The 13,450-nt window shown below is 42.0% G+C and overlaps 1 protein-coding gene across 4 annotated transcripts in view; it reads left to right on the plus strand.

The window, feature by feature from the left end:
• The window catches only part of LOC139408917 (tyrosine-protein kinase JAK2-like), an 81,662-nt gene that overhangs the window by 33,545 nt on the left and 34,667 nt on the right, over positions 1 to 13,450 (plus strand). For all 4 annotated transcript variants that reach the window (XR_011634333.1, XR_011634334.1, XM_071153375.1 and 1 more), the window contains exons 3-4: positions 1,657 to 1,780; positions 4,018 to 4,135. Coding sequence is in view for 2 of the 4 variants with exons in the window: in XM_071153375.1 (XP_071009476.1) it covers positions 1,657 to 1,780; positions 4,018 to 4,135 (242 nt within the window). In the remaining 2 variants the exon portion in view is untranslated. The remainder of the gene's footprint in view (positions 1 to 1,656; positions 1,781 to 4,017; positions 4,136 to 13,450) is intronic.

The raw sequence follows: 13,450 nt of genomic DNA on the forward strand, positions 1-13,450 counted from the left end.
GTCCTTTAGTAGTGGTTTCTTTGCAGCAATTCGAGCATGAAGGCTTGATTCACACAATCTCTTCTGAACAGTTGATGTTGAGATGTGTCTGTTACTTGAACTCTTTGAAACATTTATTTGGGTTGCAATCTGAGGTGCAGTTAGCTCTAATGAACTTATCCTCTGCAGCAGAGGTATCTCTGGGTCTTCCTTTCCCGTGACGGTCCTCATGAGAGCCAGTTCAATCATAGCGCTTGATGGTTTTTGCGACTGCACTTTCAAAGTTCTTGAAATTTTCAGGATTGACTGACCTTCATGTCTTAAAGTAATGATGGGTTGTCTTTGCTTATTTGAGCTGTTCTTGCCATAATATGGACTTGGTCTTTTACCAAATAGGACTATCTTCTGTATACCACCCCAACCTCACAACTCAACTGATAGGCTCAAATGCATTGAGAAGGAAAGAAATTCCACAATTTAACTAAACAAGGCACACCTGTTAATTGAAATGCATTCCAGGTGACTACCTCATGAAGCTGGTTGAGAGAATGCCAAGATTGTGCAAAGCTGTCATCAAGACGAAGGTTGGCTACTTTGAAGAATCTCAAAATATGAAGAATCTCAAAATATGTTTTGATTTAAGACTTTGTTGGTTACTACATGATTCCATATGTGTTATGTCATAGTTTTGATGTTGTCACTATTATTCTACAATGTAGGAAATAGTAAAAAATAAAGTAAAACCCTTGAATGAGTAGGTGTGTCCAAACTCTTGACCGTGTGTGTGTGTGTGTCTGTGTGTGTGTACAAAAGTATATGGACATCCCTTCAAATTAGCCAAGCGTCGGCTGGAGTGGTGTAAAGCTTGCCAAAAGGACCTTCAAAATCTGCACACTGCCCCTTGTGGTGAAATTAAGAACTGCCATGAGATACATTTGCACGTTCTTTTTATTTGATTTATTTAATATTTTATTTAACTACGCAAGTCAGTTAAGAACAAATTCTTATTAACAATGACTGCCAAACCCTAACCAGGACGATGCTGGGCCAATTGTGCGCCGTGTTATGGGACTCCCAATCAAGGTGATACAGCCCTTAATTCGAACCAGGGTCTGTAGTGACGCCTCTAGCACCGAGATGCCGGGCCTTAGACCGCTGCGCCACTCGGGAGGCCCAAATACACTGCAAATACATGGTCATAGAAGATATGAATTATTCTGATAAAGGAAAGTTACTGTTTGACAAAATAGGCATACAAAGACAAATGTAGCAAAGTGTGGAAATGATAACAATTAAGTTAAGGAAATGCAGAAATTGGTAAAAAATGCTGACATTTTTGGGTGATTTTGTTTTATACGGTTCAATCAGAAGAAAGCCCCATTAAAACCAAACCATAGGGTCATACACTACTCAAAGCATATTTAGAACTTGTATTATTAATAATACCATCAAAAATTAGACATATATTGTGATATAATATTTTGGCCATATCGCCCAGCCCTACACTAGTCTATCACAGGGCCTTAGCCCCAATCCATCTCCTTAATGCTGTATGTGCCAAGCAGAGGCATCCGGTCCCACTTTTTAGTGTTTTCGTGTGACTCGACCAGGGATCGATGCCTATGGATATCTTTAGTGTCAATTTTTTACATTTTTCTGTTCTCTCCTGTGTCCCAGGCCTGTCACCAATGTACTGCAGCCTATTTGGCCTGATGAGGGAGAGCGACCGCATGTGGTTCCCACCCAATCACATCCTCAAACTGGACGAATCAGCCAATGAGATGCTCCTCTTCAGAGTGAGGTAGGAACTAGGAAGTGGCATGGGATCAGGGGTCTAGCACAATTTATTTCTCTGTTGAAAAGGAAATATTTAGTTGGAATAGATTTATAAAAAAATGGAGGAATTAAAGTGTGAAATTACAGTGGTAATGAAGTTTAATCAAAGTATCATTGTACTGTGGTATACACAATTATATACAATGTTCTTTTATCTTCTATGACATCTTACTCTTTGGCTCAATTCCAATAACCCACCCCCTTAGCCTTTCCCCTCCGTTTTGCCCTATCCCGCACGTGGCATGGCGTGGGAGTGGTGTCCCAATTCAACTTGTAGCGAGGTGTAGTGCCTTTTCAGTCCTCTAGTTGGCCCTCCAAACAATGTGAATCGAGTTGCTGACTTCCTACCGCAATAATGTCCATCTGCGGACTGATGTTACTACATGGCGCGTACTATGCCTCGCTAAATGCCGCGGCCACTGCCATTGTGGCTGCTAGCGCGGTTTCTGTCCCAGACTGCAGCACAATAGGTGGCGGTAATGCACCAAAAACCCACCGAACGAGGCTGATAGCTAGATAGGGGACACCGGTACACAGTGTCCTTCGCCCCCGCCTGCCGAGCGCTGCTTTCCCGCAGTTATTTTAACGTTAAGGCAAGGGAAGTAGTTAGCTTGTGTAGCCAATCCAACTCTCGCGTTGCACTACCCTCGCCATAACATTAAAATAACTGGGAAAGCAGTGCTCATCAGGTGGGGGGCGAAGGACACTGTACTGGTGTCCTAGCTAGCAGCCTCTGGCATTGGGCGAGGCATGTAGTGACCGTAGTATGCAGATAAACCCTACTCTCCTACCGAGTGGTTCTCAAAACTCCCAAGGCTCGAATGTTGCTTCAGGAAAGATGGCTGATTTTAAAAATACTAGGATGGATGCAATTTTTATGAATCATGCAAAACATGTACTGTTAAGAGGAATATGTTCGGTAGCCCGTTATACTCATACCCCTGTACTGGTTGAAAATGGCAGATTAATTGGGACGCAGTGGCTGTACAGTAACACGCTATAAATGATATCAGAGCTCAGGTTCAGCGTTTTCACAGCGCTGTGTGGGTTTTGACTGACAGCCGTTCTGAACTTGGGCACCACACACTTCAAGAAGCTTCCGCGAACCCTCCTGCTAATTGGGCATTTTTTGGTCTTCTGAGTGAAGGGAAGGCTTAAAATTAGGAAGAGACTATGTATTTTAAAAGAATGAGACGATGAGGATTATAGTAAATACCACTTTGATGTCATACAAGCAAGCCAAAAACTTGAGTCCAAATATGCACTTCACATGAAAACTTATGTCATTAACAGTCACCGTTTACGATCACTGTTTGACGTGCAGTTACAAGATGACATGGCGTCATACCCTGGGTTGCTCTGAACAGAATGAGCCTATGTCTATTGTGATGAAAATTTGCCACGGAACTCGCACCTGAATGCACGCATGACTCCATTCTATGTGCAGTGAAATTACCGTCTGGTTCTCTGGTTCGCCCTGTGAATGCCTAGCACTGTAAGATCCTATTTTATAACTCACCTAGTCATGCTGGCAACAGAACAAGATTTCAAATGATGCCCACCTGACCCAGATAGCTGTTTATAATGGGCCGTTTTTTGGGATTGCGTGAACAATAACCGTACTTGTTTGATGGCGGGGACGCGGGGTTGTGTTCCAAACAGAACAACTACAAGTGTGCTTGCTATAGTTTCTCAACGTCATAGCTAGGAGAGCTCAAAAAAAAGCACATAGTTGAATACTCTTCTTTGAGTCATTAAAGTGCATTGCGGATAAAAAGACAGGTCTATGGATGTGTAGCCGATCTGTGTGTGGACCCTAAAACATTAGGTATAAATATTAGTTCAGTTCAGTAACAGTGGTTTTAATTGTTCGTACAGGCAGAAAATGCCTATATGAAGGAAATGTGACTGTTACATGTCAAACTGCTATTATGGAATGAAAGTCCTTCTCCACATTGAACCACAGCCAGAGGACGTGTCCTGGCAGTTTTGTTGTTTTGCTGTTCTCATTTGTTGCTGATACGGTAAGTACGTATTTGTCGCATAAGAAATATAAGGAAGGCTATTACTGCCACCTGTGCAGGCTAGTCATCCTTTGCATGGCAGGCTATCCATTGGCTGCTTTTATTTGTCGCTCTAACCACTAGTTGCTAGGTTTTTATGTGCCACAACCCTGTTTCTTTCCCCTCTCTCTCTCTCTAGGTACTACTTCCCTGGCTGGTATAACAACCGAGCCTCCTGTGCCCACCGCTATGGGGTCAACAAAGGGCTGGAGAGCCCCGTCTTAGACGACACCGTCATGTCCTACCTCTTTGCTCAGGTTAGTCTTGACTTTGGCATTATTTTTGCCTGGTTTGTTTTCAGTCTGGTAGAGTGAAATTCAAGAGAGCAAGATGTAAATTCATAAAGAGTCTCAGGGTAGGAGTGCTAATCTAGGTTCAGCTTTAAATGAATCGGCTCTTCTACTCAGGGTTGCTGTGTAAGTATGGGCTCTGACCAGACCACAGGCTGTATTTGGGGTAATGGTCTCTATAAGCAAAGCACCTATCAGCAAGGCTTGTAGAGCTTGTGATGTGTAAATCATTGCTTAATCCACCCATTGGGTGGAAGGGTGGTAGGGTACTGAAGAAAGGGGAAGTGATATTGGGAGGCAGTGTGAGAGGCACAGTGGTGGGTTTTTTGTGTTTTTGTGTGTGTGTGGGTTTTTTGTGTTTTTGTGTGTGTGTGTGCGCCATCTCACGTTTTAACAATGTTTATGTGAAGATTTGTGAACCAGGGGGCCCTTTTGATCTACGCTTATCCTTTTGACCTTTAGCTTGTTTTACCCAATGTTTGTAAAAATTAAAAATGTAAATAAACACGGTATAGCTTCAAAATATGCTTGAAACTATAATTCTGATTACCTTGGATAGGCAGTCGTTGCATCAATTACACTGTCTATGAATTTAAGTGGTTACATTTCTCCTGGCCTTTTTTACCAGAACAGAGGTGGGATGTGCTTTATCTTTTCAACTGCGAATTTCCCCTTAAGTCTGTAGTGTGTCGTGTCTTTGGCTATGCCGGATTAAGTGATATGACATGCTATTCTATAAAATCCTTTCTCTGTAATTAATATTACCTGATTGAGCTAATCATGTAAATGTAATTAACTAGAAAATCGGTGCACCACGAAAGAGTGTTTTATAGAGCTGTTATCTTCCGAATAAACTCTTAAAGACCTAGTCATATTATACAACAATAGCAGTCAATATTAATCGTCACCTTATTTCAGTCTCGTCTGAAAGTTGCAAATTCTTGGTTATCTTCACGAACCCTGGCTAACAAGTTGAATCAGCAATACAAAATTGGGTTTAATTATTTATTTACTAAATACCTAACTAATCACACAGAATTACATATACACAGAATGCAAATTATGTCATACAGAAAACGTCCCTGGTGGACGGAGCCAACATGACGGCTAGCTACTCAAAGGAAAGGGGGTTGGGTTTGAGTGAAAGAGCGGGAAGACTGAGGAACAAAGGGAGAAGCCATGCTATCGTAAATACAGTATCTTATGCATTCTAAATTACCGCCCATTTGGAAAAGGGAAAATAAATCAATATTTACTCTGATCTGCGCTTCGGTAGGTTGGTCCTAGATGCTGGCCGTGTTAGCCAACAGAGATCTTCCTGTCCTCGGAAGAATGTCCGAGGCGGTAAATTGGCTACGTTGTAGTATCGTCGTTGTGTGTTAGGCTGGATACGTCGTCCGTCCTTTCCTAGCCCACGTTTACAGCGCCCGCTGCTAACTCAACGGCTAGGAGGTATCACTTCTGTAGTGAATAAGAGTTCAAAGTTCATACCATTCGCAACCAAAGCTCACGCTGATGTTGGCTTCATTCTGTAGTTATTATCTGAACCATTCTGACATCGGATCGTCATCCTAATGTACCCGGAACAAGAGGTTACATTTTCGTCAAGGCTTTATATAGAGGAGGGAGAAGGGTGTGTTTTCATAGTTTTATAGCCCATGTCTCTTTACAGGGGTGGGTCACTGATTGAGCAGAGCTCTAACTTTTTGAAAACACAATTCTCTCATTTGGAAGCTAAAATTACATTGAATCTTTTCACAAATAGTGTCATATTTAAACATTTAAATTGCACAACAATTACATGTGAATCTGATAACTAGAATGTGTCGACTTTCCCAGATACAGTTTGTCGTCCTGTCATCAGTCATAATGTCTCAGATGACAACTGAACTGACATCATATTCATTAAGTACCAACGCATATTTTCAACTGGTTCTATTACCGAAATATGGTTCCTTTCCCCCCACTTGTATGATCTTCCCAGACTCTCTATGTTTAACAAAGGCTATTCAAGAGTACTCCAGTAGAGAGAGGGGAGAAAGGTATTTATGGGAGGGTCATAAACCTTACCCACAGGCCAACTTCATGACAAGTGTTAGGTTCTACGTTTCTGGTACGAATTCCAGTTTTAGTCAATGTTATCCACAGAGAAAATAGAAAGTGAAACTGGACTGTCCGTAGTTCTAATCCGAGTATGTGAACGGAGCTGGAGCAGAGTGAGGAGCAGAGCATGCCCAATTTGACTGGAGTGCAGAGCGTGATTCCCAAAGGCTGGAGCATTAGCCTTCTCGCCCTCTCCAATTTTGCTCAAATAGCGCTCCAGTAGCCCTCACTTCACAAGTTCAGGGCATGCCCAGCATGCATTTGTAGTCGACTTGTGTGCTGCTATAGCCCGTTGCTTTAGCTACTGTCATGGAGTTCGCTAACAAATGTCATAAAGAAACTAGTAAAACACAGTTGCAAAATCAAGGTGACTTACAAAGATGAGGACCAAGAGAGGGAGTGAAGTGATGTAATGTCCACAACTAAATAATTATTCTGGAATCTGAAAAGTCTGAAAAGACACCCAAAAGCAGGATGGTGTACTTACCACCAATCTTCCCTCAAAGCTGCGCGCGTATGCTGCCATGCGCCTCCAGGACTGCTGCACAGAAGAAGTGCCATGTCATGCAGAGACGCAAGAGATGGAACTTCACTGAGTTCGCCTCATTAGTTTGCACTATATAGATTAGGGCCGACCCCAATTAGTCGATTGTTTAGTGATTCGACTGTTGGTCGACCGAGATTGTTTTATATATATATACACACACACACACACACACACACACATAGAGTTGTAGTCGGAAGTTTACATACACCTTAGCCAAATATATTGAAACTCAGTTTTCCACAATTCCTGACATTTAATCTGAGTAAAAATTCCCTGTCTTAGGTCAGTTAGGATCACCAAGAATGTGAAATGTCAGAATAATAGTATAAATAATTATTTATTTCAGCTTTTATTTCTTTCATCACATTCCCAGTGGGTCAGAAGTTTACCTACACTCAATTAGTATTTGGTAGCATTGCCTTTAAATTATTTATCTTGGGTCAAATGTTTAGTGTAGCTTTCCACAAGCTTCCCACAATAAGTTGGGTGAATTTTGGCCCATTCCTCCTGACAGCTGGTGTAACTGAGTCAGGTTTGTAGGCCTCCTTGCTCACACACGCTTTTTCAGTTCTGCCCACAAATGTTCTATAGGATTAGATCAGGGCTTTGTGATGGCCACTCCAATACCTTGACTTTGTTATTCTTAAGCCATTTTGCCACGACTTTGGATGTATGCTTGGGGGTCATTGTCCATTTGGGAGACCCATTTGTGACCAAGCTTTAACCTGACTGATGTCTTGAGATGTCGCTTCAATATATCCACATAATTTTCCTACCTCATGATTCCATCTATAATGTGAAGCGCGCAAGTCCCTCCTGCAGCAGTTGGGATAGTGTTCTTCAGCTTGCAAGCCTCCCCCTTTTTCCTCCAAGCATAATGATTGTCATTATGGCCAAACAGTTCTATTTTTGTTTCATCAGACCAGAGGACATTTCTCCAAAAAGTACGAACATTGTCCCCATGTGCAGTTGCAAACCGTAGTCTGGCTTTTTTATCACTGTTTTGGAGCAATGTCTTCTTCCTTCCTGAGCGGCCTTTCAGGTTATGTCGATATAGGACTCATTTTACTGTGGATATAGATACTTTTGTACCTGTTTCCTCCAGCATTTTCACAAGGTCCTTTGCTGTTGTTCTGGGATTGATTTGCACTTTTCGCAGCAATGTACGTTCATCTCTAGGAGACAGAACACGTCTCCTTCCTGAGGAGTATGGCGGCTGCGTGGTCCCATGACGTTTATACTTGAGTACTATTGTTTGTACAGATGAACGTGGTAACTTCAGGCATTTGGAAATTGCTCCCAAGGATGAACCAGACTTGTGGATGGCTACAATTTTTTTCCTGAGGTCTTGGCTGAGTTCTTTTGATTTTCCCATGATGTCAAGCAAAGACGCACTGAGTTTGAAGGTAGACCTTGAAATACATCCACAGGTTCACCTCAAATTGACTTAAATGATGTCAATTAGCTATCAGAAGCTTCTAAAGCCATGACATAATTTTCTGGAATTTTCCAAGCTTTTTAAAGGCACAGTCAACTTAGGGTATGTAAACTTCTGTCCCACTGGAATTGTGATAGTGTAAGTGAAATAATCTGTCAATAAACTATTTTTGGAAAAATTACTTGTGTCATGCATAACGTAGATGTCCTCACCGACTTGCCAAAACTATAGTTTGTTAACAAGAAATTTGTGGAGTGGTTGAAAAACTAGTTTTAATGACTCCAACCTAAGTGTATGGAATCTTCTGACTTCAACTGTAAGTAGTACTTTAAAGTACTAAGTCAAATCAAGACTAGCTGCTAAACACTACAGCTCTCTTCGGGTCAAAGGGTAATAATGTAAGTGTATGTAAACTTCCGACTTCAACTGTGGTGTGTGTGTGTGTAACATATATTTATACAGTAGGTACACTTCAACTATGACAGATAGGTTTGAAGCTTGATTTGAAGAAATCAACTGTGGGAGCAATTATTAGGAAATGGAAGACATACAAGACCACTGATAAACTCCCTCGATCTGGGGCTCCACGCAAGATCTCACCCAGTGGGGTCAAAATGATCACAAGAACGGTGTGCAAAAATCCCAGAACCACACGGGGGGACCTAGTGAATGACCTGCAGAGAGCTGGGACCAAAGTAACAAAGCCTACCATCAGTGACACACTATGCCGCCAGGGACTCAAATCCTGCAGTGCCAGACGTGTCTCCCTGCTTAAGCCAGTACTTGTCCAGGCCCGTCTGAAGTTTACTAGAGAGCATTTGGATGATCCAGAAGAAGATTGGGAGAATGTCATATGGTCAGATGAAACCAAAATATAACTTTTTGTAAAAACTCAACTCGTCGTGTTTGGAGGACAAAGAATCCTGAGTTGCATCCAAAGAACACCATACCTACTGTGAAGCATGGGGGTGGAAACATCATGCTTTGGGGCTGCTTTTCTGCAAAGGGACCAGGACGACTGATCCGTGTAAAGGAAAGAATGAATGAGGCCATGTATCGTGAGATTTTGAGTGAAAACCTCCTTCCATCAGCAAGGGCATTGAAGATGAAACGTGGCTGGGTCTTTCAGCATGACAATGATCCCAAACACGCCGCCCGGGCAACGAAGGAGTGGCTTCGTAAGAAGCATTTCAAGGTCCTGGAGTGGCCTAGCCAGTCTCCAGATCTCAACCCCATAGAAAATCTTTGGAGGGAGTTGAATGTCTGTGTTGCCCAGCAACAGCCCCAAAACATCACTGCTCTAGAGGAGATCTGCATGGAGGAATGGGCCAAAATACCAGCAACTGTGTGTGAAAACCTTGTGAAGACTTACAGAAAACATTTGACCTCTGTCATTGCCAACAAAGGGTATATAACAAAGTATTATATACCCTTTTGTTATTGACCAAATACTTATTTTCCACCATAATTTGCAAATAAATTCATTAAAAATCGTACAATGGGATTTTCTGGATTTTTTTCCCCCTCATTTGAAGTGTAAGTGTAAGTTGAAGTGTACCTATGATGAAGATTACAGGCCTCTCTCATCTTTTTAAGTGGGAGAACTTGCACAATTGGTGGCTGACTAAATACTTTTTTGCCCCACTATATCACCAGTAGTACATTTACCGTTATTTCCTATAATGTGTAGGTGATCCTTTCTAACGCAGCTTTTCTGAAAGGTATTATGTAGTAGAACTGCGTAAGTGCTGCTCTCCACTTTCTGGATGACCGAGTTTTGAAATATGTGGAAATAGAGTATGATAGTTAAGGAGATTGAGAACATTCTGCCGTTTTGAAAAGATATCACACAGAAGGCTGTTGTATAAAAGACCTGCCTCCGGATTACATATTCAAACTAAGGGCAAACATGGCATCTGTGACAGAGGGGGAGAAGCGTCCATCCATGTATAAGGGTAAGATAGTCTAGCTAGCTAAATTTTTCAGATATTACATGTTTCTAATTTCGTCAGTCATTTATTTTTAAGTTAGTGTACTGTTAGCTAGCTAGCTAACATTAGCTGGCTGGCTCCCTAGCTAACGTTTCGTGTTTGATCTGTGTAGTAATATTTGTATCTGTTAGCTTGCTAACATTGAACCTTGTTGGTTAGCTACCTGCAGATTCATACATTATGAGTTTTGATTATGGTTCATTGTTTAGCAAGCTACATGTCTAAACAAAAGACTCCTCTATGCAAGTAACCATTTCAATAGAATGTTCATGATGTAACTACAACAACTGTTGATAGACGTAGCTGGTAAATTCGCTCTGGCTATCTACTCCGATTTCAGAGCACTCTTGTCTGAGTGTGCCAGAGTGCAGAATAACTGACACATTTACTAATGCTCAACACCCTTTGAATTTGGCCTATGTCATGCAGCGTGAGGTGCATGGCAGCGCATGCGTGGCACCACAATGGGCCTCAGGATCTTGGCACGGTATCTCTACATTTAAATTGTCATCGATAAAATCCAGTTGTGTTTGTTGTCCATAGCTTATGCCTGCCCATACCATAACCCCACTACCACGATGGGGCACTCTGTTCAAAACGTTGACATCAGCAAACCGCTCGACCACACAAAGCCATACATGTGGTCTGCGGTTGTGAGGCCGGTTGCCAAATTCTCTGAAATTACATTGGAGGTGGCTTATAGTAGAGAAATTAGCTTTACATACTCTGGCAACTGCTCTGGACATTCCTGCAGTCAGCATGCCAATTGCACACTCCCTCAAAACTTGAGACATCAAGTGTGACAAAACTGCACATTTTAGAGTGACCTTCTATTGTCCCCAGCCACACCTGTCAGGTGGATGGATTATCTTGGCAAATGAGAAATACTCACTAACAGGGATGTAAAAACATGTGTACACAGAATTTGAGAGAGATATGCTTTTTGTGCATATGGAACATTTCTGAGCTCTTTTATTTCAGCTCATGAAACATGGGACCAACACTTTTCATGTTCCGTTTATATTTTTGTTCAGTGTAATTGGAAGCTCCCTTAACGGCCAGATCTGGGTGCATTTGATACTTTTCAGAACTGCAGAATTTAACTAACTGCTCTACCAAGTCAACAGCCTTCAAAGGGAGAGATGGGTACTATACTAAATCACTATACTTAATCTTAATCAGTAACAAAAAGGTTTTAATTACTGAGTAAACAAAACACAACTTCTGTTCACAGGGAGGCCACTCTCCCCCTTTACTTTCACCTTACTGGAAGGTATTGTTTTAATCTACCCCAAAGTTTTACTGTATGTACTATCACTATTGGATATTGGATATTCGCTATTTGCTTCACACTCCTTGTGTATTATTCTGAGATGAATAGGTTTTGTACCCAAATTATAAAATACATCAGCCAGATACCAATGTTCACCAAATTAAAACTTAGTGTTTTTTCGAGCCAGATACCGCACAAAAACAAAAATGATGAAGGCTAATTTACCCCATTCTGACAGAAGTTAAACTATTTCAGAATAAGAATGAATAAAGTCTCACAAGATTGAGCGTGTGAGGAGTGTTTGGTCATGCCAACAGATTATCCAAACACAAAATCGGTTCTACCCCAGCTACAATAAAGAATAAGCCCGGTATTGTTACTGGACCGATTTGTAAACTGTATGGGTAGTAGTTACATTGCTCTTGACTCCACTGAACGTGATGATTTTTCTCGTCGTAAAGGTAGCCATTTTGAGGCCAAATATCCCTATGCTTTCTTTGCTTCCAACTCTGGACATTTTCATGAGTTTGCTGCTGCTCACTAGTCAGTGAAGAAAGTGAGTCGACGCAGAGAGCCCAGGCACCACCGTACATTCTCATCCAATGGCCAAGTGCGCGGCATCAGTGTGCTTTTATTCTCCCTACTCTCAAATCCATTACCAGTGCTTGGGGTATGGGTAGGAGCGTCAACACGCACTGCAGCACCGTGAGCTGAATTTGATTCCGCTCTCAATGCAGCTTGCACTATCTGTTCCCAGCTGGTGTGTTGACTAAATAGTGGGTTTCAAACCTCACAAATTCCTTCTCTAGCAGCAAAATTGCCAGCCAGAGCCACATTTTTGTGCCCTATGTTTTTTCCATCCTATCGCTCGTCCTTGCAGTGGTTAAGAATCCTTCCCCCGCTACATGTGAGGTTGTTGGATCACATGCGGTAAGACCAAGCAGGGTTTTTGATGAGGTGCTAGGAGTTGTGCCAAAATTGCTCTAGGCAGGAGAGCGCAGACAACGGGATCATAAGCGCCCGCATGGAAACCAAAAATTCAACCCTCTTTTCTAATGAAGCTGACGAATTCCTGACCCTATTTAACTTCTTTCATTATGCAATGCATTTCCTCAATACTTGGCAGCTGGTACGAACCGGGCTCACCTCTCTATGGTTTCCAGTCCAATCCAGCCCAGGACTACTATGTTGGATTTGATTTGTATTATTTTCCAGAGCCTTCGAGGTCCTGGTTCTGTTTATTTCAAAATGTTTCTCTAGTCGCCTCCTACTACTCGCCTGCACAAGCTGACTCTCTATATCTTTTAATATGAGATTTATCGGTTCTACCTTGCTGTTGATAAAACAACGCCATCAAAACGCGTGTATATTGAGCTTGCGATTTGTCCTTGACGTCATTGTGCCGTGCCATACCACCACATCTCTATTAGATTGGAATTTTCAGTCAGCAGGGAAATGCTGACCAATTGATTCCAATTTGCACAATTTTCCCCATACCGAATTGGTAGATTCTTTGCGCGCCTCTTTCAGCACACCCATGGCTTTACAAAATGTTTCCTCTTCTATTCCCCCTTTTACAGAAGTGTCAGAACCCACAGATGCCATTTTCAATGGTTATTATTTCTCTGCCTCTCCCGGTATCTACGATGTTTAGATGTTCTCACCCACTATTCACGGGGTACGTGCTTAATACATTTGTAACTGGACCTGATATCTTGTTGAGAACGACACTGAAGCGTCTGCAAATGTACTATTGGAGAACCCAGGAGACATAAGGTCTTTTTATACCAGTGTCACTCCTCAAGTATCACTGTTGTTGACAACACAAGTTTAAAAAAATGCCACACAATCGGTCTCTATTATTAGCACCAATAGACCACAAACCAACCTCCTGACTTACAGCATCTCCACAGCCAATACACACAGATCC

Source organism: Oncorhynchus clarkii, chromosome 5 (assembly GCF_045791955.1).
Source record: "Oncorhynchus clarkii lewisi isolate Uvic-CL-2024 chromosome 5, UVic_Ocla_1.0, whole genome shotgun sequence".
Classification (NCBI taxonomy): Eukaryota; Metazoa; Chordata; class Actinopteri; order Salmoniformes; family Salmonidae; genus Oncorhynchus; species Oncorhynchus clarkii.